The sequence below is a fragment of the Seriola lalandi genome, unplaced genomic scaffold (assembly GCF_002814215.2).
Source record: "Seriola lalandi dorsalis isolate HSWRI2012SDOR001 ecotype SW California unplaced genomic scaffold, Sedor1 jcf7180002054932, whole genome shotgun sequence".
Taxonomy (NCBI): domain Eukaryota; kingdom Metazoa; phylum Chordata; class Actinopteri; order Carangiformes; family Carangidae; genus Seriola; species Seriola lalandi.
In genome coordinates, this window is record NW_019525484.1 from 235176 (window position 1) to 262540 (window position 27365).

Sequence of the window (27365 nt, forward strand, 5' to 3'; positions counted from 1 at the left end):
AATTTCACTGCAAGTTGTTGAAATACTCTAGTCTGGACCAGGAAGTGATGCACTGGCCGACAGACCAACCAATACTGCCACACCTAGAGTCACGCCACTAGCATGGCTAAAAGAAAAAGAAAAGCTAACATCAATCAGTGGCCCAGATGCAAGCTTTAGTTCCCAGCATGACATTCAGGCACAATACACACACACATCCACACCCTAACTTTCCACCACGCCAAATAAAAGGAATGAATTCCTGCTCTGCCACTGGACGTTTGCTTCAGAGTCGTTCAACATGAACATCATTCCTGAGGAGACTGTAAAACAGAAAAAAGTAATCAAACCGAGCGACGACAAAACAACAAAAGAGAGGACAGAGATGGAGAGAAGAAAGAGACTCTACAGTCCAGAGAGAGAGAGAGAGAGAGAGAGAGAGAGAGAGAGAGAGAGAGGCCTCTGAGGCGTTTAAGGTCCACAGGCGACTATGGAGTTTGTGCTGGAGAAAGAAAGAAAGAAAGAAATAAAAGAAAGAAAGAAAGAAAGAAAGAATAACAGGAGAATAAAATAAACTGCAGCTTAAACTCATTTCCACAAGCTGAGCAGAAAACATGAGACTTGAGCTCTGTGGAAAATGTATGATGCACAGACTGAGTCATGAGCTGCTTTCTGAATAAACTGTGCTAAAAAAAAAAAAAAAGTCCCAGCGGAGTGAAAATGATCAGAATATTAAAGCAGTTATTACACTGTAAGCAAACACTGGCAGCCTCACAGCTGTCATATAATGTTTTATAATGTCATTTGGCAGATGTGATGTTTCAGTGCAGCTTACTTTAATTGTTTCTTACATGCGGACGTCACTGTTGGAAAACACTCAAGTGTTTGGGACTCTGGTCTGTTTCTGGTCTTTCGGACTGACTCTGGCTGTGTGGAAAACAGTTGTCATGTTTATTTGAAAGGCTACGTTTGTTTTATTTGTCCAGGTTTTTTAAGGTAAAACATAAAAAAACATGACATTAAATATAATATTTACCCTGTTCACCATCTCAGTTTAATGCGCTAGCCTGGTAATATTTGCTTAATTAGCACAAAACACAAAGTACAGCAGAGGCTGATGGGAATATCATTAGTTTTGCAGGTTTTTGGTCATAAAACAAAGTATGGGACAAATTAAAATTTATTAAAGGGGCTATTAGTAAGTTTCCTCTGCAGCTGAACGTGGTTTCTTGCTGGGAGTAGGTCAAAAGCGCTTCAGGAGGTTATAATAAATCCTCTGAGCTGCGCTACACCTCCACGGCAGATTGGAGGCTTCAGTGAGTTGCTATCTGAAAGCGACGAGACAGGCTGGGGCTAGCTGGTTAGCATGCTAACTTCAGTAAAAGAGAAGAGTTAACGTTGGCGTTGCTTTTCCACCGCTGGAGACGAGTAGTCTTGGTGAGTAAAAGAATGAAGTTTGATGCTGTTTCAAGTAAACAGCTGTTAATGCTAACGTTAGCCATGTAGCAATAGCGAAAAAACGTACATGTAGCACCTTTAAACTTATTAGAGATCAGACTGCGGGGAACACGAACATCTGTTTATCCCATCTAATAGTTGTTAAAATGTTTACCTCATGGCAGCACCAAAGTCTGTGGGTTTATCCAGCTGACTGACTGACACCTGTGTCCCGACTGAAGCCCCGCCCTCTTCTCAGGTGTTGAGCCTTTGTTATTTTTGACTTTACTCAGCTCTAATATTCACGCGCTGTGTGTGTTTGTGTTTGTGAAGGTCGTCTCTCGTGTGGCTCCAACTCACTCTGAGACGCGTTAAAAGGAGCGGGAACTTGAGGGCACTGAACCTGTGACTCTCTGCTGGGGGTGGTCTCTGTCGTCACCATGGTAACCAACCAACGAGACTGTCACTCTGACTGAGAAGGTGATGTAGTTTGAGCAGCTCTGTGGATCCAGCAAAAGAAAAAGAAAAAAAACCAAAACGCTCCCAGGTTCCAACCGACTCCGAGCGTGTAACAACAGATCTGAGTGTGACCTGAATGTCGAATGTGCACAGAGAGTGAAAACAACTCCGACACTTCGGCACACACACGTGGCTTTTTCTTTTTCTTTTATAATTCATGAAACATTATAAAAACAGAGATCTGTCTCTGTCTCAAACAGAAATGTGGAAAATCCAAGACTTTTCCTTCTCATCGGATCAGAACTCTGCTGGTTTGCCGTGCACGCTGAGCAGCGATGTGGGAAATGCAGATTGTGTAACAGAACGACCGCACGGAGCGTTTGGACGAGCTGTAGGTGTGATGGCGTTGGCAGGTGAGCAGCCGTGGAGGTGAAGCCCTGCAGGGAGGGCATGGACACTCACACAGAGCACACACCTGCTGCAGAGACGCTTCTTTAATGAAACGTCAGTGATACTGAAGTAAAAATACCAGAACAACAAAGTAAAAATACTCCATTACAAGTAAAACTCCAGCATTTATAGTAAATAAAAGTACAGAAGTATTTTCAGCTACATGTACCTAAGTATGAAAAGTGTGAAATGTATTATTATATTATTATATGATATTATTAGAATAATATTGATGCATCAAGGCTTCAGCTGCATTTTACTGTTGTAGCTGCTGCAGGTGGAGCTGGATTTAACTACTTATAAATACGTCCTACTTACTTAAACTTGTGCTCATTTCCTGTTTATATTACAGACTTGAAGCTAGTTTAGTCCAGTGGTTCCCAACCCAGGGGTCGGGCCCCTGCAAGGGGTCACCAGATAAATATGAGGGGTCATCAGATGATTAAATGGAGAGAAAAGAGGAAAAGTTTTTTTAATTAATTAATTTATTTTGGACTGAATTCCTTTCGTTTCTCTTTTTTGTGGAAAAAAAGTTTAATTTTATTTTTTAATTATTAAGACCTCAGAGATTTATTCAAATCACTCACTAACGACTCAGACATTTGAAGGAGTCACAAGAGAAAATCTATATCAATACATTGTATAATATAAGATTGTTATATGATAAGTTTTAATCTGAAAAGTAACTAATGCAGTGGAGGAGAAGGTTCAATATTTACTTCTAAATTCTTGTATGAAGGAGCATGAAATAGAAATATTCAGGTAAAGAACCTGATGGCTGCATAACAACGGTCTGTACGAGCCACGGAAACTTTCAGTTTATCGAAGGGAAGAAAACAAAGTGAGAAAGAGACTTAGAGAGAGAAAAGGAAGTTATAAGAAAAACTAAACAGACTAAAATAGAAAAAACATGTTATGTCAGCTGCAGGATTCTTGTTGCAGCAGGTTCAGTAAAAGAGTTTTCTCACGTGATCCACTGAACAGGACAAACGGTTTGTGGTGTGATTCCTTTACGTGTGTGTGTGTGTGTGTGTGTGTGTGTGTGTGTGTTATGGGTGTGAAGCATCAATGTGTCACCTGGAGCAGAAACACATTTAAAAGCACAGTGAAAAACATCTTCAGATTTATAAACGACTGCTGGAATAAATACATATAAAAACACTGAAGAGAAAATCTGCAGCTCAATTTAATAACAAACATTAGATTTAAACGTCAGACGTGACTCGTTTCTCTTTGTCTGCATTTATATTTTCTTCATCATTTTTTTGATACAACTAAAATGCGGAGAAGAAAAACAAAATAAAAAATAAAAAGCACAGATTTTTATGTGGAAAACAATGTGAATATTTTTTAGTTAACTTCATCATTCGTTCTGCAGCCAAACGTTTTCCAGCTAATGAACATCAATCACATTATTAGAACTGTCCTTTATCCGCGTTGCAGTTCAAATCATTTCATGCAGAATGATAATATGTGCACATCTTGTTGATCATGCACCGACGACACTGAGAGCTGTCTGAACATCCTGCTCTCTGCTCTGCTGCAGAGCACCAGGTCACAACTTGTGTGTGACCCAGATGTCAGCAGCTGCTTCTGTCACCGGGGATCCTGCATAATGAAACCTGGTGGGTGACCCAGTTCTCTCCTACTGGGACAAACGCTTTTAGTTCTGAATGCAAACTGAGAGTTTTTCCACTGAGGCAGGCGGGCCGAGTGGTTTCACTGACGGTCCAAGACTCAAATATCCAAACAGCTAGCGGATGGACTGACAAGGATTTAACGTAGTGACTTTGTGGATCGTCTTGACTTTTCCTCTGGCGCCACTGTGGTCGAGGCTTTTGGTTTTTCAGTGTGATGCTAAATCAGTGGAGAATTCTTCTATTGGGTGGATTGTTGTGAAGTTTATCACAGATTCAGTGTCCCAACAGGATAAATTTAAATGTCTTTGATTCTTATATTTTTCATCATCAGGTCAACATTGAAATTTGTCCAGTACTTTGGTTTATGACCAAATATCTACAAGAGCAAAGACAATCCCATCAGCCTCAACTGTACTTTGTGTTTAGTGCTAATTAGCAAATGTTAGCATGCTAAAATGCTAAAGGTTCCTCTCCACAAATGTATTAAACTCAGTAAAATCCTCTGTAATGATTAATATTTTGTTTAACTTGGTTTTCACACATAAACATTGTAAAAAAGACAAAAAACTGGGACTGGAAGCTCATCTATTCTTACTTCCTGGATCAGGCCTTGAGCTCCGCCCACCACCTCCTGGCTCCAGGTGGTCAGGTGAGAGAGCAAAGACCATTAAGATGGTGAGAGGACGAAACATCACAGAGACTCAGCCACATGTTGGAGCCTCAGTCAGACCCAGACTCAGATGAGGAGTCTGTTGAGACCAGAACCAGAGACTAGCAGACGGGTCAGAACCGTTAGCGTGGTTAGCATCTTTTATTTGTTTACGTTGTTTGTTACATTGTTACTGGCAGTGGCTGACAAAGCATTAGCGGTTGTGCTAATGCTAACTCTCCCCCGCTAATCGACTGACTATTTCACTCATCATATGTCGTGTATAATTTAAAAAACACCGTATGGATGTTAACAAGGTTAAAAACTTGATTTTCATCAGAGCGGTTTTTAAAGTGTCGTCCTCTCATGTGAAGATCATTGGGACCAAACCAGAGAATATTTCACTAATATCTATATTCCACTAAGTCATGATCACATCACTCCTGTTTCTGCCTCTGTCTCTGTAAATAGACTTTAAGATTTTATTGATCCCTTTTAAAGCCCTCTGTGGCCTCTCTCCCAGCTGTGTCTCTGACCTCTCTGACATCAGGACGCACCTTGAGACCTCAGGTGAAGGTCGTCCGTCTGTTCCAGAGGCCCGGCCGACATTAAAGGGGACAGAGCGTTTGCAGTCGTGGCCCCTGAGGCTCTGGAGCGATCTGCCCGAGGAAATCAGGTCAGAGTCTGAGTCTGTGACCTCCTTTAAGTCCCTTCTTAAAACATATTTATCTGAGAGCTTTTCCTGGTTTTTATACACCTAATTGTTTTAACTGTTTTTTTTCCTCTTTGAAACCTCTTCATTTTATGTCTAATGCATCTTATTTTGCTGCCCTTGTCAAGAACTGTGTAACGTGGATTTTGAAACGTGCTCTATGAATAAATATCATTATATTCTCATGTACATGCAGCCGTACAACTCCAATTAACTCCAATTAAAATGTTTCTGTGCATCATGGCATTTTCTCTTGTCCCTGCATCTCCACTCCAGCCTGGCAAACTATCGTCTAATTGGTTCGTGTACAACGCACGAAACAGGCAAACTGAGACGAACCCTCCTAAACCCCGGATAATGTTGATATATCCCTCCCTTAATTGGAAAATTCTACACCCACAATATTCAGTCAATCCAAAGGGAACACGAGCTTTATCAAATCCTGAATTCTAACACATTCGGAATAGCGTTGAAATATTAGCCTGAATTAGACTGAAGTGAGTTTAGTTTTTGAACAGTGATTTTTACTGTTAGGATTATCCTGCAGTCTGCTGCAAAGACTTGTGTATAAAATAAATGTGTGTGTGTGTGTGTGTGTGTTGTGTACTCACATACATTTGCAGGAGCATCTGTGGAAATTCTGATGGGATGAAACCTGATCTGAACTGAGTCAGGAAGAAGCGTGAAAGTTATCAGATCAAACACACACACACACACACACACACACACACACACACACACACACACACACACACACACACCTTAACCATCACAACTGAATTCCTAACCCCAACCCTAACCTAACCCTTTCCTGAAGCCTAAAACAAAATCTTAACCCTCATACTGTTTTGAAGGTGTGTCAGAAAGAGAGAACCAGACTGGTCCTCACAAAGATAGAAGTACACACACACACACACACACACACACACACACACACACACACACACACACACACACACACACAGTGAGACAAGGCTGGGAACAACACTGTCACTTTGGAAAAACTGGTTTCCTTATGAATGGATACAATAGCTTGTTAACCCACTAAACAGCCTCTTTTCACGGAGCTTCACACACAGCAGCAGAGAACAGAGCAAATAATACATGAAGCCATGAAATCTTTTTTGGCCTGTAAACCTCCTGACTGTGAATCTGAAACTCATGTGACACTGGAAAAATTAAATGAATATTAATTACAGTACAGAGACAGAGACAGAGAAAGAGACGCTACATGTATATTGTATTCTGTTCCTTCATTTACATTGGAAACTTTATAATCCACTTTACCTTTGAAGTTCCTAATGGTTACTTTGTCTCTCTTTATACTACGTCACCTGTCATAATTACTACGACCACTAGGTGTCGCCTAGCAACAAAACGTAACTATGGGTCGTAATTACGGCGGCCCTGAGAGCTCAACGCACTGCATCTTAAGAGAACGCAAATGCAGAAAACATCATCATCGATTGTTTGTTTGTTTGTTTGTTTGTGATGTCAGTATTTGCATCACGTGTTGTCGAACTGATGAAGACGTTTTCTTAAATTAGTGTTTAGTCTGTTTTCTCTCACGGCCACCGTACGTAATAACCTGCGGCACAGACGACCCGTGGGCTCGTTTTCTTTACGGGAGGACGGCCTCTTTTTTCCGGGGCGACTGGAGCTCTCTGCATCACCGCGTCGCCATAGCAACGTCATTTAAAATAAAGCAGGAGGCGAGTATTTCAACGCCAGCCTGAACGTGACCTTAGTGTTCTAATATTATGGTCTGTTACAAGCGATTTATGTTGATCATTACACAGATATCCAGTAAAGAAAAGTCAAAATGTCAATTTAATCTGGTTAAACTAAATGATACTGGCTGTTGCACAAGGTCGTGATGTATTCACACTTCATTTACAGCCATGAACCATTTCACAGGCTGCAGCTTATTGAGCGGAGAAGGAGAGGAGGAGGAGGAGAAGAGTGGTAAAACTTTTCCTGTTTGCATTCATCTTTGCTCCATCATTGTTCACTCTGTTTAAATATAATGTTTTAAATCTTCTGTCAAACTTAGAAAAATGTAAAATTTCGGCCACGAGTCAAAACCTCATTTGAGCTCCAGCAGCTCCGCCTGATGTCTGATGTCTGAGGCTGTTATTGTTAAATTTCCTCTCTGACGATCACATCACTTTAAAAAGTATAAACACAAGCCGAGTATAAAGATGGAAAACAAAGAAACAGGGTGTGTAAAGGAAAGGACGGGAGCGTTGGGAGATGAGTGGAAAAGAACATTAAAAAAAAACACACAGACGCTCCTCTGTGACGTCATGACTCAGTCTGAGCGTTTCCTCTTTCAGCCGCCGCTGCCGGTGAGAGGACGGAGAGGATGGAGAGGATGGAGGACGGAGGATGGAGGACGGAGGATGGAGGACGGAGAGGAGCCCGTCACGTCCTGAGACCCAGATGAAAGTCGGAGGGTTTTTTTTTTTTCCAGAGAGCGACAACAAACCAAAGACACCAGAGCCGATGTTTCACTTCACATCATCTTCACGTGCGCAGCTCCAGAGCTAGAGAAATGTTTCCATGTTTCCACCTGACACGTCTAAATAATCAGTGGTGCAGTAATGAAGTTAAATGGAGATCATGTGTGTAGGATGGAAAAAAAAATAAAACTATATATAATAATAAATAGTCAAAAAATTCAATGTATTAAAAACCCCTGAGGTGGATGAATCCAACCAACAATCCGGTCACTGGTTTCTACTGAGTAACTCCCCTCATGTCTCTGTGCCACGTCACCTGTCACGGACTTTCCCGCCTTTTAAACCGTCTGTGTTGGACGAACTTGAAATGATAAAGAACGTAAAAGTCTTGCAGAAGCTGCATCAGGATCAACTGGCTGTTGTGCTCCATATTAAAATAAAACCAGTGGAGTGTGGGCGCCATCAGCTGGCCACATGCAGAAGAGCAGGCGGCGGAACACGGTGCCTTCATTTCATCCTGCAGCTCACATTATATAATACAACGGTGCATGAATAACACATTATTACAGTTATAAGCCAAGTGATTATCATGAAGTCCAGGAGACTCAGGAGAAAGAGCATCATGAGAGTCAAAGATAAAAACCTCAGGCGAGACTCTAGAGACGGAGAACGTACTAAAACAGTCTCTAAAGCTTCACTCACACTGGATTTGTGTCTCCAGACGAGGTGGAGTGATTTTAACCTGTGACTCAAAACTCTGTCTGGAACCAGGTCTTTGTTTTTCAAAGTGGATCTTTGGGGTTTTTTTTTTTCCTGCAGAAAAAACATGTGAATGTGACGTATTGAGGTTTGTGTTTAAAACGGGTAATTAATCAAAAATTAAAGCCATCAGCAAGACTGAAGAGAAATGTCAGATTTCCATCAGGTTTTCCATCGTTCGAGCTTCGACTGGATCTTTTTTCCTTTTAATGACCTCATCTCCCTGTGTCTTCTTCTGCAGTGGTTTAATGGCAGCGACTGAAGAATTAGCTCCACAAGCTCAAATAACCAGCTGCTAATATCCACACGACACTAGTTGGTGGAAATGTTCGTTAATTCACATTTTCTTTTGATGAATTTTAGGAAATTTGTTCAAAATTTGTGCTAAATTTAAACTTGGCTTGTGACTAAGCTTCAGGCTTGTGGGCGGGCGTTTCCCCTGGCAACCGTTAACTGCTGTTTGAAGGTGAGGTTGCAAGGAGACGTCTACAACTAAGTTTATATTGCACCTGGACAGTGGAGGTCACAAAAAGTAGAACATGAACGAAACAAGGCTCAGCAGTTTTATACATCCAGAGAACATTTTATTTACTTTTTAAAAACAAACAAACAAAAAAAAACCTTATTGTTTTTAATACAGTGGTGACGTCTGAGTCTTTGAGGGCTCAGCTTCCTGTTTCGGTCAGAGAGCATCATGGGAGCCAGACAAACAGAGAAACGCAGACTGTGGATGTTTCGGGAGCAGAGACGTTTAACTACAGACCTCCGGCACAAAGAGAGGAAGTCCAGTAACCCGTCAAATCTTCTTGCATTTGTTTCCTAGAACCATGATTTTCATGTCGTCTAACTTCACCTACTCAGAGTGAAACTTTATTGAACGCACAGTGAAGGAGCAGTGACAGAAGTCTCAGCTGACGCCTCTGCAGGAGGAAAAGTGTAAACACAGAGGTATACAAAATATGTTATAAATACAGCGCGGCATTCGTGGAAAAAAAGTGAGAAAAATATAAATACAGAGTATCTTGTTCTCTCGGTTTGCAGAGAGGAATCGGCGGAGGCTCTCGAAACCGACAGGACGACGACGACGGCGGCGGAGGATGGCGATGCACGGCGTTTCCATGGTTGTGAACTGGTTGCTTTGCTGATTGACGGGTGAACGAGCACGGGTATGTGTGTAAAAATGAAAAATAATCCCTGACTGTCTACCCTGTTTATACCGCTCCTCCTCAAACAGACTTCTGGTGGACAAATCGTTCAGGCGGAGGAGGAGGAGGAGGAGGAGGAGGAGGAGGAGGAAGAAGTGGTGGAGAAGAGTTTTGGGAGAAAAGAGAAGTAAAGGAGCATTTGAGAAAGCTACAGACCTTACGTCAAATTTAAAATCCCACCTTATATGACAGGGGAGAGAGGAGAGGGGAGAGGGAGAGAGAGAGAGAGAGAGAGAGAGATGAGGGAAAATGTTACATGTTTCTAGGGAGGAGAAAGGAAGTCAACACGTGAGAGAGGAGGACATGAGGGGAAGGACTTTGGATGAGAGGAAACAGGAGTCCGTCCCTTCGTCTCACAGTCCGGTGTCGTTGTACGTGGGTGTGACCACCTTCAGGATGCTCTGTGCGTTCTCCTCCACCAGGGGGCGCCACTTCACCTCGCCGGTCAGCAGGAGGTCCTCGCCGTCCAGAGCGTCAATGTACTGCATCTGCAGCGGAGGAGTGAAGAGTCAGTACAACAATGTAAAAATACTGCTTGACAAGTAAAAAGTACTGCACTGAACAAAGTACAGAGGTATCATCTGCTTGTATTAGAAGTGCTGACTCTGCAAGGAAATTATATCCGACTCTGACATGATTAGATTAACACTGAGACATCGTTACTGTCATAGCGGTCTGACGTGGAGCCTGTATGAACGACTTTATATAGAGCTCAATAGTTTAAAGTAGTAGTTCCCAACCCGAGGTGGTTGTGAGAGAAATCTGAGGAGGTCGTCAGACGATTAATTGGAGCAAAACATTTTTTACTTTCTTTGTGAACCGTTGGATGATTTTGGTAAAAATTAACATAATTTTTGTGGCAGCTGAATTGAAAAGTCGTCTTGTTCTCTGGTTACTGCAGCTGGCGTCTTTATCCAGACAAAGATTATTTGTGAGAGAAAAGACACATCACTCTGTGACATCACTGCACGACAGCGAGCAGACTGTGTTTCTGTAGTTCAACACGGACCAACAGAGTCGTGACTCCTCTCTACAGACATGATCAATCTTCCTGTTTCTCAGCCAACGAACGCATTAGTTATTTTAGACTTAAGATACTTGTAAATGCTGAAAGAACAACCTGACGACATTCAACGGGGGATTAGAAAGAATTCAGATTTAAATAGTAAAATTAACACTAAGTTTGATTCAAACTGAAGCCACTGAAAATCATTTATAATGTATACACTGCTGATATTCAGCATCAGACAGGAAACAAAGAAACAAAACTAAGACGACATAAACCACAATCGTGCCTCCACCAATCAAGACGCAGGAAACACGGTCACGGTCTCTCCCTCTGTTCCCGAGTTACAGCTTTGAACAATGACCAGAAGTGTTTTTTTGCAGAACATTATGATGTCACAGAGAAGTTGACCTTTGACCTTGGGGATATAAAATATTGTTTTGTCCTGTTAGACATTTGTGTTAAGTTGTCTCATAATTAGCGTATAAATTCTGGAGTTATGGCCGAAAACATGTTTCGTGAGGTCACGGTGACCTTTGACCTTGGATGGGACGACCTGAAAACATAGTGTCTGCAGCAGAGCTGTTATAAAATGCAGAAGGTGGAGTTAATGCATAGATGTAGTTCTGCCACCCTCAATGTTAAAACTGTGTATGTGTGAAGATGTGACACTAAACCTGACAAACTTGTTTACTGTTTACTTTCCCTGGAGGTGTGTGTGTGTGTGTGTGTGTGTGTGTGTGTGTGTGTGTGTGTGTTACTTCTACTGACTCTTAGACCAGCAGACATAAACAAACACACACACACTCTGGGGGACACTTTGTAAGCTGATTGAGTTGGACACTGCACCCATGACCTTTAACACACCTGCATCTGTGTGTGTGTGTGTGTGTGTGTGTGTGTGTGTGTGTGTGTGTAGCAGTCAGCTCTTGTTGGTGTGATGCAGCAGCAGCGTGTTCCCTCTGAGCTCATGAGAGGAGGAAAAGCTGCAGCAGAGTCGACGGACGTGTCAGTGAGACCAGAAAATAAAAAGTAAAGAGTGCAGCGAAGCTGGAAGAGGAAGTCTGACGTAAACAGAGAGACGGAGTCATTAAAGGAAAAGCTGCAGAGTCGGGATGAAAGAAAGGGGAGGTGGAGGGAGAGAGGAGGTCCTGCAGCATATGGCCCCAGTAGCAGATGGAGGTGCAGGTGTTTCTGAGACCAGGAGAGTGTTTTCAATCTCACAGAGGGAAAGAAAATATACAGAGAGGAGAGAAAGGAAGAGGTGAGCAGGTTAACGGGTGAGGAGAAGTGCTGGGGGGGGGGGGGTTGGGCAGAACAGGGGAAAACAGAGTGTTGGATTTTTACTTTTTTTACATCCAAAAGTTCATGATTTAAAGTCTTTACAGAGGAATTATTAAAGTATCAGTAGGAAATATATAAATATATGATTTCTGATTCTATCTGACATTATATAATTACCACTGTGTGTAAGCAGCATGTTTCTGTTGCAGCTGCTGCAGCGTCGTGAGATGATTAAAAGGATGTGATACATCATTTTATGTTCATTATTTTGGACTTTCCTCTAAAGCTGATCGATGTACTAAAAAAAATAAATAAATTCCTCCGCGGTTACGATGAGTCAGGATTTCACTTGAAGTGGTCTGTTCTCATTTTCACTGACGTCTGGAGAATATGATTTAGTGTCTCTGTAGCATCATTATGTTTTATTTATGGCCTGTTGTTTTCAATTTGAAAAATTGCAGCTCCTGCTGTGATATTGCACTTTAGCATTTTGGGATATGGATAATATTTCTATTAACTGTTCAGCTCTACTTTCCTCTAGTCTTTGCTTTTTTTCCCCCTCTTTCTTTTTTTTTAATAAAAACTACTTACTTTAATGAAACTATTTGAAAAGAAGCTTCAGAGGGGAAATGTCTCTTTTGGTGGAAACATGATCAAAAGTCTCCAACCAGACTCTTCCAGTCATTACAGCTAATCAGACCTGTGCTCTGGTTGAAGTCACGTGGAGCTCATTACTTCTATCTACTAATAAACTGTCAAAGGTGTAATTGGTATAATTTGTCCCACCTTTACAGGTACAACACTGAGAGTAGTGATAAAGATGTCAATCAAGAGAAGTCTGTTTGCACTCTCAGAGAAAAGCTCTATTCAGGGATGTCAAAGGCCCTTTAATGCAAAATTTAACTCTGAAACTACAACTGTCAAATAAATGTAGTGGAGTTAAAGGTACATTTCCCTCTGAAATATGGTGCAGTAAAAATATAAAGAAACTTGTTCATTTATAGTGAGTAAATGTACTTAGTTACTTCCCACCACTGCTCAAGAGGAAACCTTTTCTCCTTGCTCTGTCGAATCACTGCTTTCTTCTCTTGTACATATTTCATCATTTGAATGTGCAAATAAACCACAGCTACACCTCGTGTGTCCGTCCTCCACAGACAGCAGCGAGGAAGAGGATGTGAAGCTGGTTTAAATAAAGTTTCTAAATACAAATACATCACATGTATTTGCAGACCTGAGTCACGAACACAAATATAGTCGGAGGCGAGTGTAAACACACCTGTTTGCGTACGTACTCCACCATGAGCTCCAGCTGTTTGGGGTCTTCACACTGGCGATTGAACAGGATTCTCCACAGAGCTGCAGCCAGCACAGGGTCATCAGACAGGATTCCCTGCACACACACACACACACACACGCACACACACTGTATTATTGATCCTGCATCATTACATAATTTGTTCTGTGAAACCAGAGACTCACATGATCATACATCAGTGAGCAGTAATGTCTCCAGGTAAAAAAATCAGTCGGCTCTGTGATGCTGTTTGTGGGTGATTGTTTCGTAGAAATGGGAGACAAGTCAAATAAAATCTGTTTTAAAATAAGAGATTTGTTTCTTCGCCACATTAGTTTAACACTGGGTGTCCCACAGGATCCAGATGTGTTGATTCTGCTCCCACTCCCAGTTTGATTGTCTCCAGAGAAGCAGTTCTTCAGCAGACACGTGTCTTCTATAGATCAGAGTTGTTTGGCCACATACATGCAGCTCATGTACACGTGGCAACAGATGCTTTATGGCTGCATTTGACTTGCTTTAACAACTGTTGAAAATGAGCTTTTGCCTCCTGTGTTCACATGTTTTAAATGTGAGTATAACCAATCACAGAGCACAGCTGTCATGACATTATGTTGCACCAGCAGCTTCAGAGTGACTCCTGGTCAACATGTAGTATTTATGAGCCATGATTTAAATCACTATTTTATACTCACTCCTTTAGCAGCGGAAAAATATGTAAATTGAATTACGCTGCATTCAAGTGCAGAGGAGGCGATCACGGACAGCAGGAAACTGGGCTGACTGTGATGCAACTCAAAAGATGAGAAAAAAGAAAGTGATGTGTCTCTCCCTCTGTCTCTCTGTCCCTCGTGGGTCAGTCATTAAATATTCATTTCACATCAACTGCCAATAAAAATAAGCGTTTATATGCATCCAGAAATGATTTCCATCCCTTAGAGAGACAAACTGCCATGAACGCAGCGGAGAGACGCAGACGGTCTCCAGCAGACTGTGACACAGCTGGATCCAGACAAAACTGTTGAACATAAACACTGGACAGGATTCAAGCCTGTGTCTGTGTCAGCATGTTAGTAGCTGCTTCCTCTCTCTGTGTGTGTGTGTGTGTGTGTGTGTATATGTATATGTATATATATATAGAAAGCATATATAGAAAGCATATATATATAGAAAGCATCTCACCTCATCATATCCAAATATTGCAGCATAGAAAGTCTCTGTCATCACCTTCATAGCTTCCTTTCTGTGGATGGCATCAATCTGCATCGGAGAAGAAAGAGAGAGAGGAAACAGAAACACTGCGGTCAGATACTGAGGTCAATCCAACAGTCTGCAGCAACCACCTGTTTCTGAGGAGCTGTAGTTTTGGGTAATAACACAACTGGCCAATTAGCCCACATTTATATTCTGCTTTTATTAGTACAATTCATTTTACAACAAGACTACGAGTCCACAGCCGCGCTAGCAGTTCTGTCAGGCAGAAAACCAAAGCACAGCAGAAAATGAAACGTTGACCCGTTGATGCCGCCTGATGAAAAAGTTAGATTAGATTAACTTTATTTATCCCACAACTGGGAAATTCATTTACAATTCATCCCGAGGTGAACATGAATGTGAGTCTCAAAATTCATAGTAATTTATTCAGTAGTTGCCCACTGCCCAGACATTATCCTCAAAACCACACCAGTCAAAGTCAGGGTGGCAACAAGAGTAAAATCTATCAAGATTCATCGGCCGGGACCGTGAATATCCGTGTAAAATTTCATGTCGGTTCTTCTCCAATCAAGTGTCTACACACTGCTCAACAAAGCTGGCCTTGCAGTGGTTAATGTGAAAGTCCTGCATGTGAACAGTTGGATGTAATGACCTGAGCTCCTGCAGCCATCTGTCCTGAGGATGAAGCCGAGCTGCGGCGGTGAGTTCATTAAGCTGGCGCTGAGACCGGGGACAGCTCAGTCATTGTGGGGTTCGCTTGGTTTCAGCTGGTTGCAGCAGTTAATTATGAACATGGAGAAAATGAGCAGTGTTTTTACTGCTCCTGACCACAATTAGCATGAAACCCGAGAGCGACTCCAATCACTGGTCCTGGTTGTACAAATACATGAGCTGCTGATGTGGAGCTCGATTAGGAAGCTGCGCCTGGTTCTTCAGCTTGACGCGCACACACATGCACGCACATGCACAAATATGCACACACAGGCCCACCTTGTTGCTTTTTTTATTTTCCTATTTAATTCTCTTTCCAGGACATTAATATTTTTTCACAAATATTTTTTCTTTAATTTCTCATTTGTCACTCTACACTTATTTTGTTATTGATCATATTTTGTCTTTTCTCTTCGGGGTTCTGTCTCAGATGGTTTTGTATCCCAGTTGTCGACATCTGTGATCAATTATTATTAATTCACTGTTTTCTGTTGATATAGATATACAGGTGCTTTGGGCTGTGGCGTTCAGGTCGCTCACCTGTTGCAGATTGTGATCATTTTGAGATACATTTATGTATTTGATGTAATATGATGTTTTCAAGTGCACGTTTTCGCCCGACTCAGATCTTGTTGCCACGTTCTCTCGACCTTCACTGACTATTTTCATTATCAATCAATCTGCTTGTTATTTTCTCAATTAACTGATTAACTGAACTGAATTTTTTGGGCCTTAAAACATCAGAAAAAAAAGAAAAATGTTTCATAGAGAAAAAACCATGTTTGGTATTTTTGCTCGAATTTAGGGTTAATTGATTATGTAAATAGTTGCTAATTTTCTGGTGATAGATTAATCAACTAATTGATGCAGCTCTGCTTCAGTGTCAAGGATGAAACCTTAAACCTGGGTGCTTGAGACGCCTTTGAGAAAAACAGCTGCACACATCTGGAGCGCGGAGCTTCTCTGTGGCTTAAAGAAATTTGGACGGTCCGAGGAAATTATCTAACGGATGAAGTTCAGATGCTTTCTTCACAGCAGGGCCACAGAATAAACCTCTGTGTGGCGCTGTACGTGTTTTGTGTCCGTCACATTGACCATGAATTACAGAGTCAAAGTGTGTAGATTAAAAACATTAGGTTTTTCGTTGAGGTCAAATTGAGTAAAATTGTAATTCTCATGTACGTGTGTTTGCTTGTGCGAGCACATATGTAAGCAAGTGTACGTACACATGCTGACAAAAGTTCACATATGCAGCTGTGAAAACACGCAACACCCCCCAACACACACACACACGTTCACACACATGTCCCCCCCCTCTGTGCTCCGCCCAATGCATGCGTGCACACACACCAAGAGTGACCTCACAAACCGCACTGTAATTTCTCATCTCTGACCTCTTTCTGTCACACGACCAGCTAAATGAGCTAAAACTAAAGACCTCCCGGTTTAAAGCTCGGTGAACTCCGGCTCCAGCTTCAACCATCCGGATCCACTGACATCACAGATATGTACCTGTGACTTTTTCTGGTGTTTACCTGCCACCGTGCGGATTTTACAGGTGAACGTGAGTGACATGGATGATGTGACGTGATGAGGTGTGGACTCTGACGAAATCAGAAAAACACTCCAAACTGGACACCAATGACTCGTGACCTCACTTGAACCTTTCTGACTTGTTGTTCTCCCCGAGCCCAAAGACGAAAATGAATTCATGTAATTAAGGAAAGAATAAGAGGCGATTTAGCACATTGTCACATACTGTTGTACAAGCGTTTGCTGGGGTCTCCTCTGATCAATAAATATTACCACAGATATACTGGTATTGATATATACTGTATATTGGCTTGATGGATTTTTATGGAAATTTCAGCACAAATTATTTTTTTGACTTTTATTCCTCTTAATCCAAGTCAATCAAATTTGAACAAGTCGAACACATAACACACTCGATGAACTTTGGGAGTTAATTCGAGTTTAATCTGAGTAAGAGAAACTCTCTCTGAAAGCTACACGTGAGCGAGGCCAAGATTTAAGTCTGTGATGTCAATGAGCGACACTTCCTGGAGCTGCTCCACTGACAGAGAATAGAGGAGCAACTCTGTGGACACGGTGACCGCGGCCAGACCCACACTCCGGGGATTTGGCTCCACTTTCTGCTTGAGAACTGTTGGCACAATTATGCTGATGTAAAACTTTAAATAAACAAAACCTGCATCCCATGTAGCATGCAATGGCACGGATAAAACTTAATGCCCTGTTGCATCAGCCCCAAGCGGAAATGTTTCTGAAATAATGAATATTTATTTAAGAGAATGACATTTAGTTGTTTTCGGGCAGAGAACCAGTTTGGAAGCTGGTTGTTTCACATTTGTGGCTTTTTAGAAAAACACTGCTACTTGAGAGAAAACTGAGCTGCTGTGGCAACTAACAATGGATAAAACATGATGTTTCTCTACAGCTGCAATCACACAATTAATGACTAATGAAATATCTGTGCTATAACCCTGACGAACCAGAGGTCTGTATTAATACAACAAAACAATAGTTTTCCCTGTGTGACTGGTTATTTTCAGCATTTTAAGATTCCAAATGTCTGATTGGTTTTTGTTTTTGTGGTTCGTTCTAGCTGAAACAATTATGTTTATTAGTCAAGTTTAATTTATCAACAGAAAAATAAATAATCAGTCACTATTTTTGCAATCAATTAATCGTTCAAGCAATTTCTCAGTTGTTTCCAGCTTCTACATTGTGACAGTTGTAGTTACTGCTTTTCTGTTTTACATCACTGTGAAATGATTTGATGTTTTTATACACAAAACGATTCATCGAGAGAAAATAATTACTAAATTATTATATAAATATTTGTTAGTTGTGGCTCTAGTTCATAAAATTTGAGAGCTAGTCCGTCAGCAAAACCCGAAACTTGAATAAAATGTTTTGTGGCAGAATCTAAAACGAACTGAACAATTAAATATTCACACACACTCCGACCAGCTGACTTTGCTGCGTGTAGCTGCAGCGCTGTGAATAAACAGAGCGGAGGAGATCGATACAGATGCAACACGTCGCTTCGTTCGGTTTCTCAGCTGCTACTTTTCATGGTTGTAACTGGAGCTTCCGGCCCCAACAGAGACACGAGGGTACCTGAGAGAGAGCGAGCTTCTTCTCTCGCTCGCTCAAAGGGTAACGTATCCCCCAGTCCAGGGTCCTATAATTAGGAAACCCTGTGTGTTATCATAGGCGTGCTGTGCATCGAGCTATACTGAACATGGAATGCAATGAATGTCCAACATGTGTTTGTGGTGTAAGGGTTATGTGATCTTGTGGTCTTAGTCCTGCTGACTTTTCTGACGATGAACATAAATCTTCACAGGGACATGCACATCTAAACACACACACAGAGAACTTACCCCCATGATTTTGCTCCTCTGCTCCACATCCTCCCACATGGAGTGGACAATGTAACGGCACATGTACTTTCCTGCTCTGCCCTCCTGACGCATCCGCACCAAACACATCCTGACGGAGGAGGGGATCAAGTAAGACGAGGGGACAAGAGGCATGTGGACTGCCAAGACATGAGAACTCTGTGGTGTAAATATGAAGTTTCTACTATGTGTTGTTCGTGAGTTATTATGTTCACAAGAAAAAATGATTTCCTCCTAATTGAGCTAATGAGTTTTCATACCAGATGTTTGTCTTTGCGTGTTACATCAGTACATGGTATCAATCTGAACTTCAAGTGTTACAGTCATTTCTGGGAAATCGGTTCTCTATCATTAAAATTCAGATTTATGCAGAAAACATCATCTGCTCCATGTGGTGGAAGTATCAGGTTTATATTCACAAGAGTCGTAGAGATAACACACTGCATACATGCGCCATGTTGATGAGACACAGAAGCAGGACTGATGAGAAAAAAAAGACATCAACATGACATCTGAGAAAGAAGTGTGTGTGTGTGTGTGTGTGTGTGTGTCTTTAACACACCACACATGCAGCTGTGCGACCAAGAACCAGGAGTTGAGTGTGTCAGGGAGGGTGCATTCTGAAACAAACACAAAACATGAATAAGTGTTACGACACAGGATTCACACAACACTCACATGGAAACTCTTGTTCCCGTCTTTTCCCACAGACTCTGCAGAGCTGCAACTATTCGTCATTTCACTGCAACCACTTCCATCATCAATTAATGATTAGTTGCAGCACTACAACATCGTGCCATATAAAAGCACTTGCACATGAAGCAGCTGTAACCTTTGTATTCACTGCTTTGGTTGTAGCTGGTTATTTGTTTGTCTCAGTTACATTCTTTACTTTTTCAGTTTCTCAGCAGTCATTATTATGCTTTTGTAAAATGTCTCATTTATTCTGGCAACGGACCAAATCAAAATCCTGAAACGGGCAAATAAAACAAGAGATCTGAAGACATCAGGTCTGGTTTCATGGGCAGCTTTCTTAGCATTTTAAAGACAAGAAATTAATCAATTAATTGAGAGAATACAGATGGATCAATAATGAAAATAATCATCAATTGCAGCCATACTTTCTCTTAACACTCTGAAGACAAGATATCCAGGATGAGTCCTGATATAAAGCCACAGCCATGTGTTTAAATCGGCCTGTGAACCAGGATCAGGCTCATTTTTACCACAATGTAAAATGCAGTGTGATAATGCAGCAGGCTCCAAGTGTGTGTGTGTGTGTGTGTGTGTGTGTGAGTAATATAAGTGTGTGTTATGTGTCTATCTGTGTGTGCCAGGTAGTAAAGTGTCTAATAAATGTGTCAGGCAGGTTGTGACAGTGTCCCTGAGCGCTCATCAACTCCATTTGGACCGGGACAAATACCAACGCCTTAATGGTCAGTGTTTGGATCTGGACTAATACTGAAGAGAGAGTGTGTGTGCATATGTGTGTGTGTGTGTGTGTGTAAGTGATTTTCCAGCTTTTCTCAGTGTGTATATTCAGTATTATTGTAACACTTTCTCTCTTGCCTTCAGAAACATGTTTGCCATTAACATTCCTCTTATTTTGAAAGGTGTTATCATATACTGGATATAAATCCACTCAGCTGACAGGAAATGGAGCTCAGCCGCACTGACATCAGTATTCATGATGAACACTTTAAGTGCTTTATAACCTGTCGACGTGATCGCTAATTCTCTCAACAAAGGTGAGGGGAATTTACAAGACAAGGGACGTCTTATTAAACATGCTATTGAGTTGCATTGTGGGAAATGTAGGATCCAGTATTATTGGAGCTTGACCCATCCTGTGAAATAAAAGATCAGGTCAGTTTTGACCATTGTTCATTAAACGTGTCTCTTGAGCCTCTGTGACAACGCAACATCAAGCCGCTGGAGTACAGAGGAAGAGTTGTTGGTTTGAGCTGCACATTTTTTAGCAACAGAGCTGGTGTGAAGACGGGACTCGTAGCTCCACTTACTGTCAAAGAACTCGTCATAATTGATTCTCTCTACGCAGCATGTGTACATGCGCAAGGCAGCGATCTTGATTTTCTGTGGAGACAAAAGGGGAAAAAAGAAAAATCATAAACATCTTTCATAAATATACTGAATTAGATATTTCAGGGTTCATAATTAATTGTACACTATTTCACTTTGCTGAAAAGCTTGAGATAAAAGACTTTCATACTCCTTCAGTGCAGTGTTGCTACCTTCCATGCTAACATTTGTCATTGGAAACTAGTGAGCTACAAATACATTGCCATAGTTTTCAAATGAAGACGTGTCACTGTAAAATGAAGGCGAGGAAACTTTAATCATCGCACCTCAAACAATTCAATGAGCTTCACATGAGTCAAAGACAAAGAAAGACACTTGTTTTAAACCAAGTCCCCCCCAGGGTTTGAGGATGTTTTGTGTCTTATAGAAGGAGTCAAACAGAAACAAACAGGGTGTGAGGTCAGAGATGTGTAACTGCTCAGGCCAACCTGCTGTTTAGCACCAACATTTTGCAACTTGACAACAACATCACATTCTCCCTGGCACGTACGCCTCCATTAACTGTTTCGCCAAAACCTCCCACATAACCAAACCTTGCCATGCCTGTAAATATTTATACTGTAATGATGTGGGTATTCTTGGAAAACAGTCAGAGCAACAGTGTGATGCAATGGATGAAACCCAGAAAAAAAAAAAACACAGACAAATCCTGGAACAATATCAACATGCGTATTTGTCTTTCATTGTTGTTGTTGATTTGTGAATATCACAAATCTAAATGTATGTGTCCGAGATTCTTTCTCTAAATATTAGAGGACTGGAGAGGGTTTTACAGGACGCCACATTTTGTCTTTGTCACGACCTTTCCCTGCAGCGCCACAACGGCCTCGACAATTTTAACAACTAACATTAAAAATCAAGCTGCTGATTGGAAACAGCAGCCACACTTTATCTGCGTGTACGTGCATTTAAAAGCAGAGCAGATTTGCTCGGCCGTGTTTGAGTCTGTGTGTGTGTGTGTGTGTGTGTGTGTGTATGTGTGTGTGTGTGTGTGTGTGTGTTTACATGCTGTGAGGAAGATTCCTGGCTTACAGCCCATAACTTAAGCTCCCTGCTGGGAGGTCGGAGCTCCTCTGTCGTCCTCTGACCACCACACACACACACACTGGAGTCAAATAACCGTCCTTCACACACACACACAGCAGCAGCTGTATTTACTGTGTTTTCTATAAATGACATTTACACAACATCGATTACTGTGCTTTACTTCGATCTCTCTCATATTTATCGCTCGCTTTGTGGTTCAAAGCCTCCCGCCCTGTGATGTTCCTGCAGGGTGTTGGTGACATGTTTGCACTCAACCAACAGGTTAAATGAGGCTAAAGGTGCAGCTGTTGTTGTATTTAAACATTTTCACACTGCACTCAGTTCAGTACAGGTCCTAGGCTCAGTGTGGACTCGGCTCATAACTCTCCAAACCTCACTACCCTCCTATTACTACCACTACTTGTGGTTACTGTCATTAATCACGAGCATGACATCGTAATGCTAATGTTTGGATAATCTTACAAAAACTTAGCTTTGGTGCAACTGTTTGGTCGGCTGAGGTGTCTGAGGCAGGTAGAAATAGATACAGTGCATATTAAAAGAATATACCCATCATACTTTTCTTCCTTTTTCCGTTCTTCCCACAATCACTTGTTCTTAACTTTACAACCTGATCCCTCACTTTGTCGTCCCTTTTCTCTCCGTCACTCACCCATTTGTTGTATTTGAGAGGTCCTGTGAAGCCCATGGCCTCAATGAGCTTTGTGAAGGCCCCCACCTCCTCCTCCGTGTGCTGAGGCGTCTCCTTCACATTACAGAGCTGCCGGACGAGAAACAGAATAAAAGACAGTGAGTAAGGGGGTAAAAAGGGGGGGGGGGGCGACAGAGGTGAGAGAGATAACAGAAAGAAATGTGTGGGAGAAAGGGAGGATGAGGGAAGGAGGGAAAGATGAGCTGAATGGTGTTTTTGAAGAAGAGAACGAAAGGAAAGAGTGATGAAAAACAAGGGAGGACAGGAAAAGTGGGAGTGAAAAACAACCCTTAATATTCCCTGTGTATATATATTGTATAACCCTCATTAAAACAACAGCACATACACACACACACACAAACCTACAGCATGACAACACACACCTGGGGAACGTGACCTTTACTGGGCGAGTGCAGCTGTTCAGTAAATTAATATAGTGACCTATTCTAAGATGCGTGTTGTCTTAACAGTTTCATTACAGCCACCGCGACCTGAGCGACCCCTCACCGCTGCTTCACATTTAACATCCCTGCAATCACCAGTCTTGCAAATTGCATGTTTTCTGCTGAACTGAAAATGAATCTTAAATCTGTCTGTGTTCAATATGCAGAGCAGTGAGGAAGCAGTGTAGTGGACAAAATGCAGGACAACATTAATCACCCCCTCTTTTCCTCTTTTTGGGGATAGAAACCACTGTCAGACTGGTGCTAAATGATTCCCCAGTGTAAAAGTCATCATCTCTCGAAGCCTTTCACATGTGGATCTAGTCTCAGTCACAGACTCACTCTCCCTCGTATCAGGTTATAATGATTTTCTCTGCCTGTTAGCAACATTTCAGTCTGTCTCTTTGAGTCCTTATCATGACATTCTTAGCTGCTTCACAGATGTTTCGGTCTGTTTTTTTCCAGTGAAGACAGTGGGAAATTCTTTGGACTCGTTTTCACTCAGCAGGAATTTCTTTCCTCCGCTGCAGTGAAACATGAACCAACAGAAACTCGTGTAGGTTAAAAATGGGCTAATCAGATTTAAGGTCAAATGACTCTAAAACACAGACTACAAATAAACCTGAAGTAACTCACAACATTGATGCTACGAACAACCCATAATGCAATGCTCTCCGGAGAAGTCTATGGCTTTGTCTCAGTTCAGGGGTCACATCCTATGGAGGCTGCATTTGAAAACCATTTGCTGTAGACCGGACCGTTGATCATTGTGGTTCAGCCTCTGCATTCTTTAAGAATATCTGTTTTTATGAAGACATAAATCTTTAGTCCTATCTTCACAACTGTGTAAGACGACCCACAATTTTTAAAACAACATTTAAAGACAAACATATTTTCTTACATTTTGGCAAAATACAGAATCATGACACTTTTTAATCTGTACTCAAGCTCGTTGGACTTAAAATAAGACAATGACTAAAAAGTTAAATATCCATACTGGATCGACACCAACAAACACTAAATCCTACTTTTTCCGCTCGAGCATATTTCATCAGACTTTTCGTTTCTGGTAAGCTCCACACTCCCAGTTAGTAACGCAGGCTTTGTGTAAAAGATTGATGATCCTGATGAGCAATATGTTTCTCAGACTGAAATATATATCTTTTTCAGCCACTAAATTCAGCCCCGCACAGGGGTTTTTAAATATCAAATTCTGTGTGTTAGTTTGCATGTCACGTTACCTGTGTGGTGATGTGCAGAGTCCGACATGGTGTTGAACAGGGAGGGGAGACTCTGGCCAGCTGGCAAGCTACTAAAGCTCTAGCAAAGCAGGCTTCCTGATCTGAAGCCTGAATGGAGACAGAGAGAAGGACAAAAAGAAGGAGAGAGGACGATGAGAGATTAAGCTCTGAGAGAGTGAGATACACAGTGTGACATGAAAATTATAAAGTTAATATAAACATACATTTGTAGGTTTGTGGTTCTAATGTTGTCCTGACACAAAACTGGTCAGAAGTTGGGAAGGAAGTAAAAAAAGTGTGGCTGCACTTCTAACAAAAGCAGACCAAGTTTTTGACATTCCCCAGACCAACTCCTTCTGAAACCTGCAGGTTGGGACTTTTAGCAGGAGGAGGTGAAAGTTGCTTGAGATGTGGTTGTGACCCAGAAACCCACGGCCACATGTTTTGGTCCTGCCTGCGGCCGGAGGATGTGTGGATGGGTTTTTTTTTTTTTAAATATACTTTAAAATGTATGTTGCACAGTCATTGATCCTGACTCTCATGTTCAGGCTGCTCCCTGGGGACCTACATATTGCCAGTCAAGCTTTAGTTGTGCCTCTCTTCAAATGGAAAAAGATGCATCAGCATCTCATGAACGCTGACTAGAGGATATAATGGCACACTTCAAAGCAGACGACTCTGGGATCATATGATCGGGCAACATTGGACAAATCTTCCTTAATGTGTATAATTTTTAAAAAGCTTTTCCCTCTTTGATATTTTGTGTGTGTGTGTGTGTGTGTGTGTGTGTGTGTGTGTGTGTGTGTGTGTGTGTGTGCAGGACAGCTGAAGGCTTGAGTTAATAACAAAAATAAAACAGTGGGAAGATGCCAGGAGCTACACACTTGTACAATATGTTTCTATGCTGATAACTGCAGCAGTGTTGTATTAAATTTCAAAGTCAAATGAGAACAGCTACACACTGATCATGTGTTTCTCTCATGTGTTTATAAAATAATATTCGGCTTGTTGGCTGATATTTTATATGACATATGATGGGTGAATGATGACGTAATATCTGGATGTATTAGATCATTGCTGCAAATGAATGACCAGGAATGAACTAAAGCAGTTTTAGATTTCTCTATGACTTTTGCATCAATATGATGAAGTCATAAAATGGATTAGGTTTAAATATGTTTAAAGAAAACAACAACAACAAAACAAAAACAGGCCGATAAACAAGTTTCATTGGTTCCACTCTCACATTAACATAAACCAGTGTCTACCTTTCATTAGTACTTAATCAATCCACCAAATAGACCTGAAAGGTGTCAATGTGTATATGTCAGCTAGGACTACAACTAAGAATTACTGTCTTTATCAATTAACCTTTAGATTTATTATTTAGTCTATGAGATGTTGACTGTCAAAAATACCAACCATAGTTTTTCAATTCAAGCAAACTCATATTTAAGAAGCTGAAACCAGAGAATATTTGTTTTTTCTTGCTTGATAAATTACTCAATCATAGTCAATCGTTGCAGGTCTAATTTCAACTTAAGTTCTGTGGGTTTGAATATGTTATTTTCTGTCTACAGGTGTTTGTCTGTGCTTCAGGTAAAAACTACTTCTGTGACTTCATATTTCCATCAAAGCCCAGAGAGTCTTTCTGCGGCCCTTACCGTTGGATTGACGTCAGTTAACGGTCAAGTTCACCTGCACAAACCAGGTAATGACCCTCACAGGCAGCTAATCTTATTAAAACTAACATTTTTAGCTTGATGATATATCCCAAACTCAAGGATACACTTACACCAAATTTTTTTTTAACTTTTCTGTCTTTCGTTTTCATTGTTTGCCTTCAGTTATCAGCTCCGCAGCTGTCGTTACAGTTTGAATTGTGTCGTTAGTTTACCTAGCTTAAATCACACTAGCGGCTAAGCTAACGTTAGCTGTAACGTTATTACCTTTCGGTAGGCGGCTCTGGACGCTGTCCCGTTAATCAGGCTTCTGACGGCGGACTGCAGCGGCCGCCGATACATGGCTCCTAAATGTCTGGAAGTCACAGGAGAGGAGCGGGGCTGCCACCAAACTGCGGCAGCCTTCAATAAAAACCTTATGGTTTGGTAACAGCAGTCCTCCTCCACCTCCTCCCCCTCAGCAATGTCAACGGAATCTGTCCGGCACCCGGTCCCGTCCGGCAGGAAAGCAGGCTTCAGCGAAGAAAGGTTCCTCTTGAACAGAAAGCGGTTATTAATCCCGCGGATTTAAATTGTATTTAAATTTATTTAATTCTCTTAAATGTGTGCTGCGGACCCAAAGTATTATACTAAACTATTTTAAACCAAGAACCATAATCTCCATGTACCTCAATTAAAAATTAAAGTGTCTCTATTATTGTTTCAAGGGGAATTAACAGTATTTTGCCTATAGTACCACACCATACCAAATATAGTGACATACATTTATTCTCATATTTGCTGTAATAATATAATGATTTATTTCGTTCCACAAGGAACTTATGTTTCAGATTTAGTAGGGGGCAGCACAACATCACACTGTAAAAACATGCAGTTTATTTGGTACAGAAAGTCAAAACTGATGCAGTCTAATTTAATAGTTCTGCAACAAATCCATTTTCATGAAGATTGGACCATATATTGGAGGTTGCAAAATAACAAAATATAAAAAAGTGACTGAGTATTTTCTAAATGCACTGTATGTCTAACTGATTGATCTGTCCTACAGCCATCTCTAGTATTCTTTCCCAACAGGTGCTTCCCACCAGGGAGTTCCTCTAGGATGAGGTGTAATTCAGTCAGAGTTTATCTTCTTACAGCTGCTTTCACACCACTGCTGTGTGTGTATTAAATTCACACACAATAATTAACATTAAAATTTGAAACCTTTCACTGTCTCTCTCTCTCTCTGTGTGCATCCAGGACATATGGAGACACAGAGGCGCCACCTCCAGCTGCATTCAGGACCCGCCAGGTGTGCAGCTGTACACAGAGACTGGTGGGCTGACAAAGCCTTCCGGTTTTCACCTTAACCAGTTCATCCCAGGTACATGCGTGTGTCTCATAGCTTGTGATTAAGTATATTAATAACACCTCCTGTCCTGGGAAGCAGAGTCTCCAGAGGTGAGATTCACTTCAGACATCACTG

General features: G+C 41.4%; 1 protein-coding gene and 1 long non-coding RNA gene across 2 annotated transcripts; one reads left to right on the forward strand and one right to left on the reverse strand.

Moving 5' to 3' along the window:
* Window positions 1-1718: 1718 nt before the first annotated feature.
* Window positions 1719-6539, forward strand: LOC147817608 (uncharacterized). The gene is made up of 3 exons (XR_015436222.1): window positions 1719-2288; window positions 5138-5290; window positions 5950-6539. It is a non-coding gene; the product is annotated as an uncharacterized LOC147817608 (long non-coding RNA).
* A 2570-nt stretch (window positions 6540-9109) lies between these two features.
* Window positions 9110-26373, reverse strand: uqcc1 (ubiquinol-cytochrome c reductase complex assembly factor 1). The gene is made up of 9 exons (XM_023393266.2): window positions 26165-26373; window positions 24216-24323; window positions 22493-22600; window positions 20715-20787; window positions 19256-19313; window positions 18676-18784; window positions 14522-14599; window positions 13322-13435; window positions 9110-10240 (listed from the first exon to the last, which is right to left on the reverse strand). The coding sequence occupies exons 1-9, from the start codon at window positions 26237-26239 to the stop codon at window positions 10106-10108; spliced, it is 858 nt and encodes a 285-aa protein (XP_023249034.1). The 5' UTR covers window positions 26240-26373; the 3' UTR covers window positions 9110-10105.
* Window positions 26374-27365: the final 992 nt, after the last annotated feature.

Coding starts and splice junctions, on each gene's coding strand:
- uqcc1 (XM_023393266.2), bottom strand. CDS start 26,239: ATGTATCGGCGGCCGCTGCAGTCCGCCGTCAGAAGCCTGATTAACGGG. Junction 14,600..18,675: donor AGAGGAGCAAAATCATGGGG/GTAAGTTCTCTG, acceptor TCTCCGATGCAG/ATTGATGCCATCCACAGAAA. Junction 10,241..13,321: donor TGGAGTACGTACGCAAACAG/GTGTGTTTACAC, acceptor CCTCCGCTGCAG/ATGCAGTACATTGACGCTCT.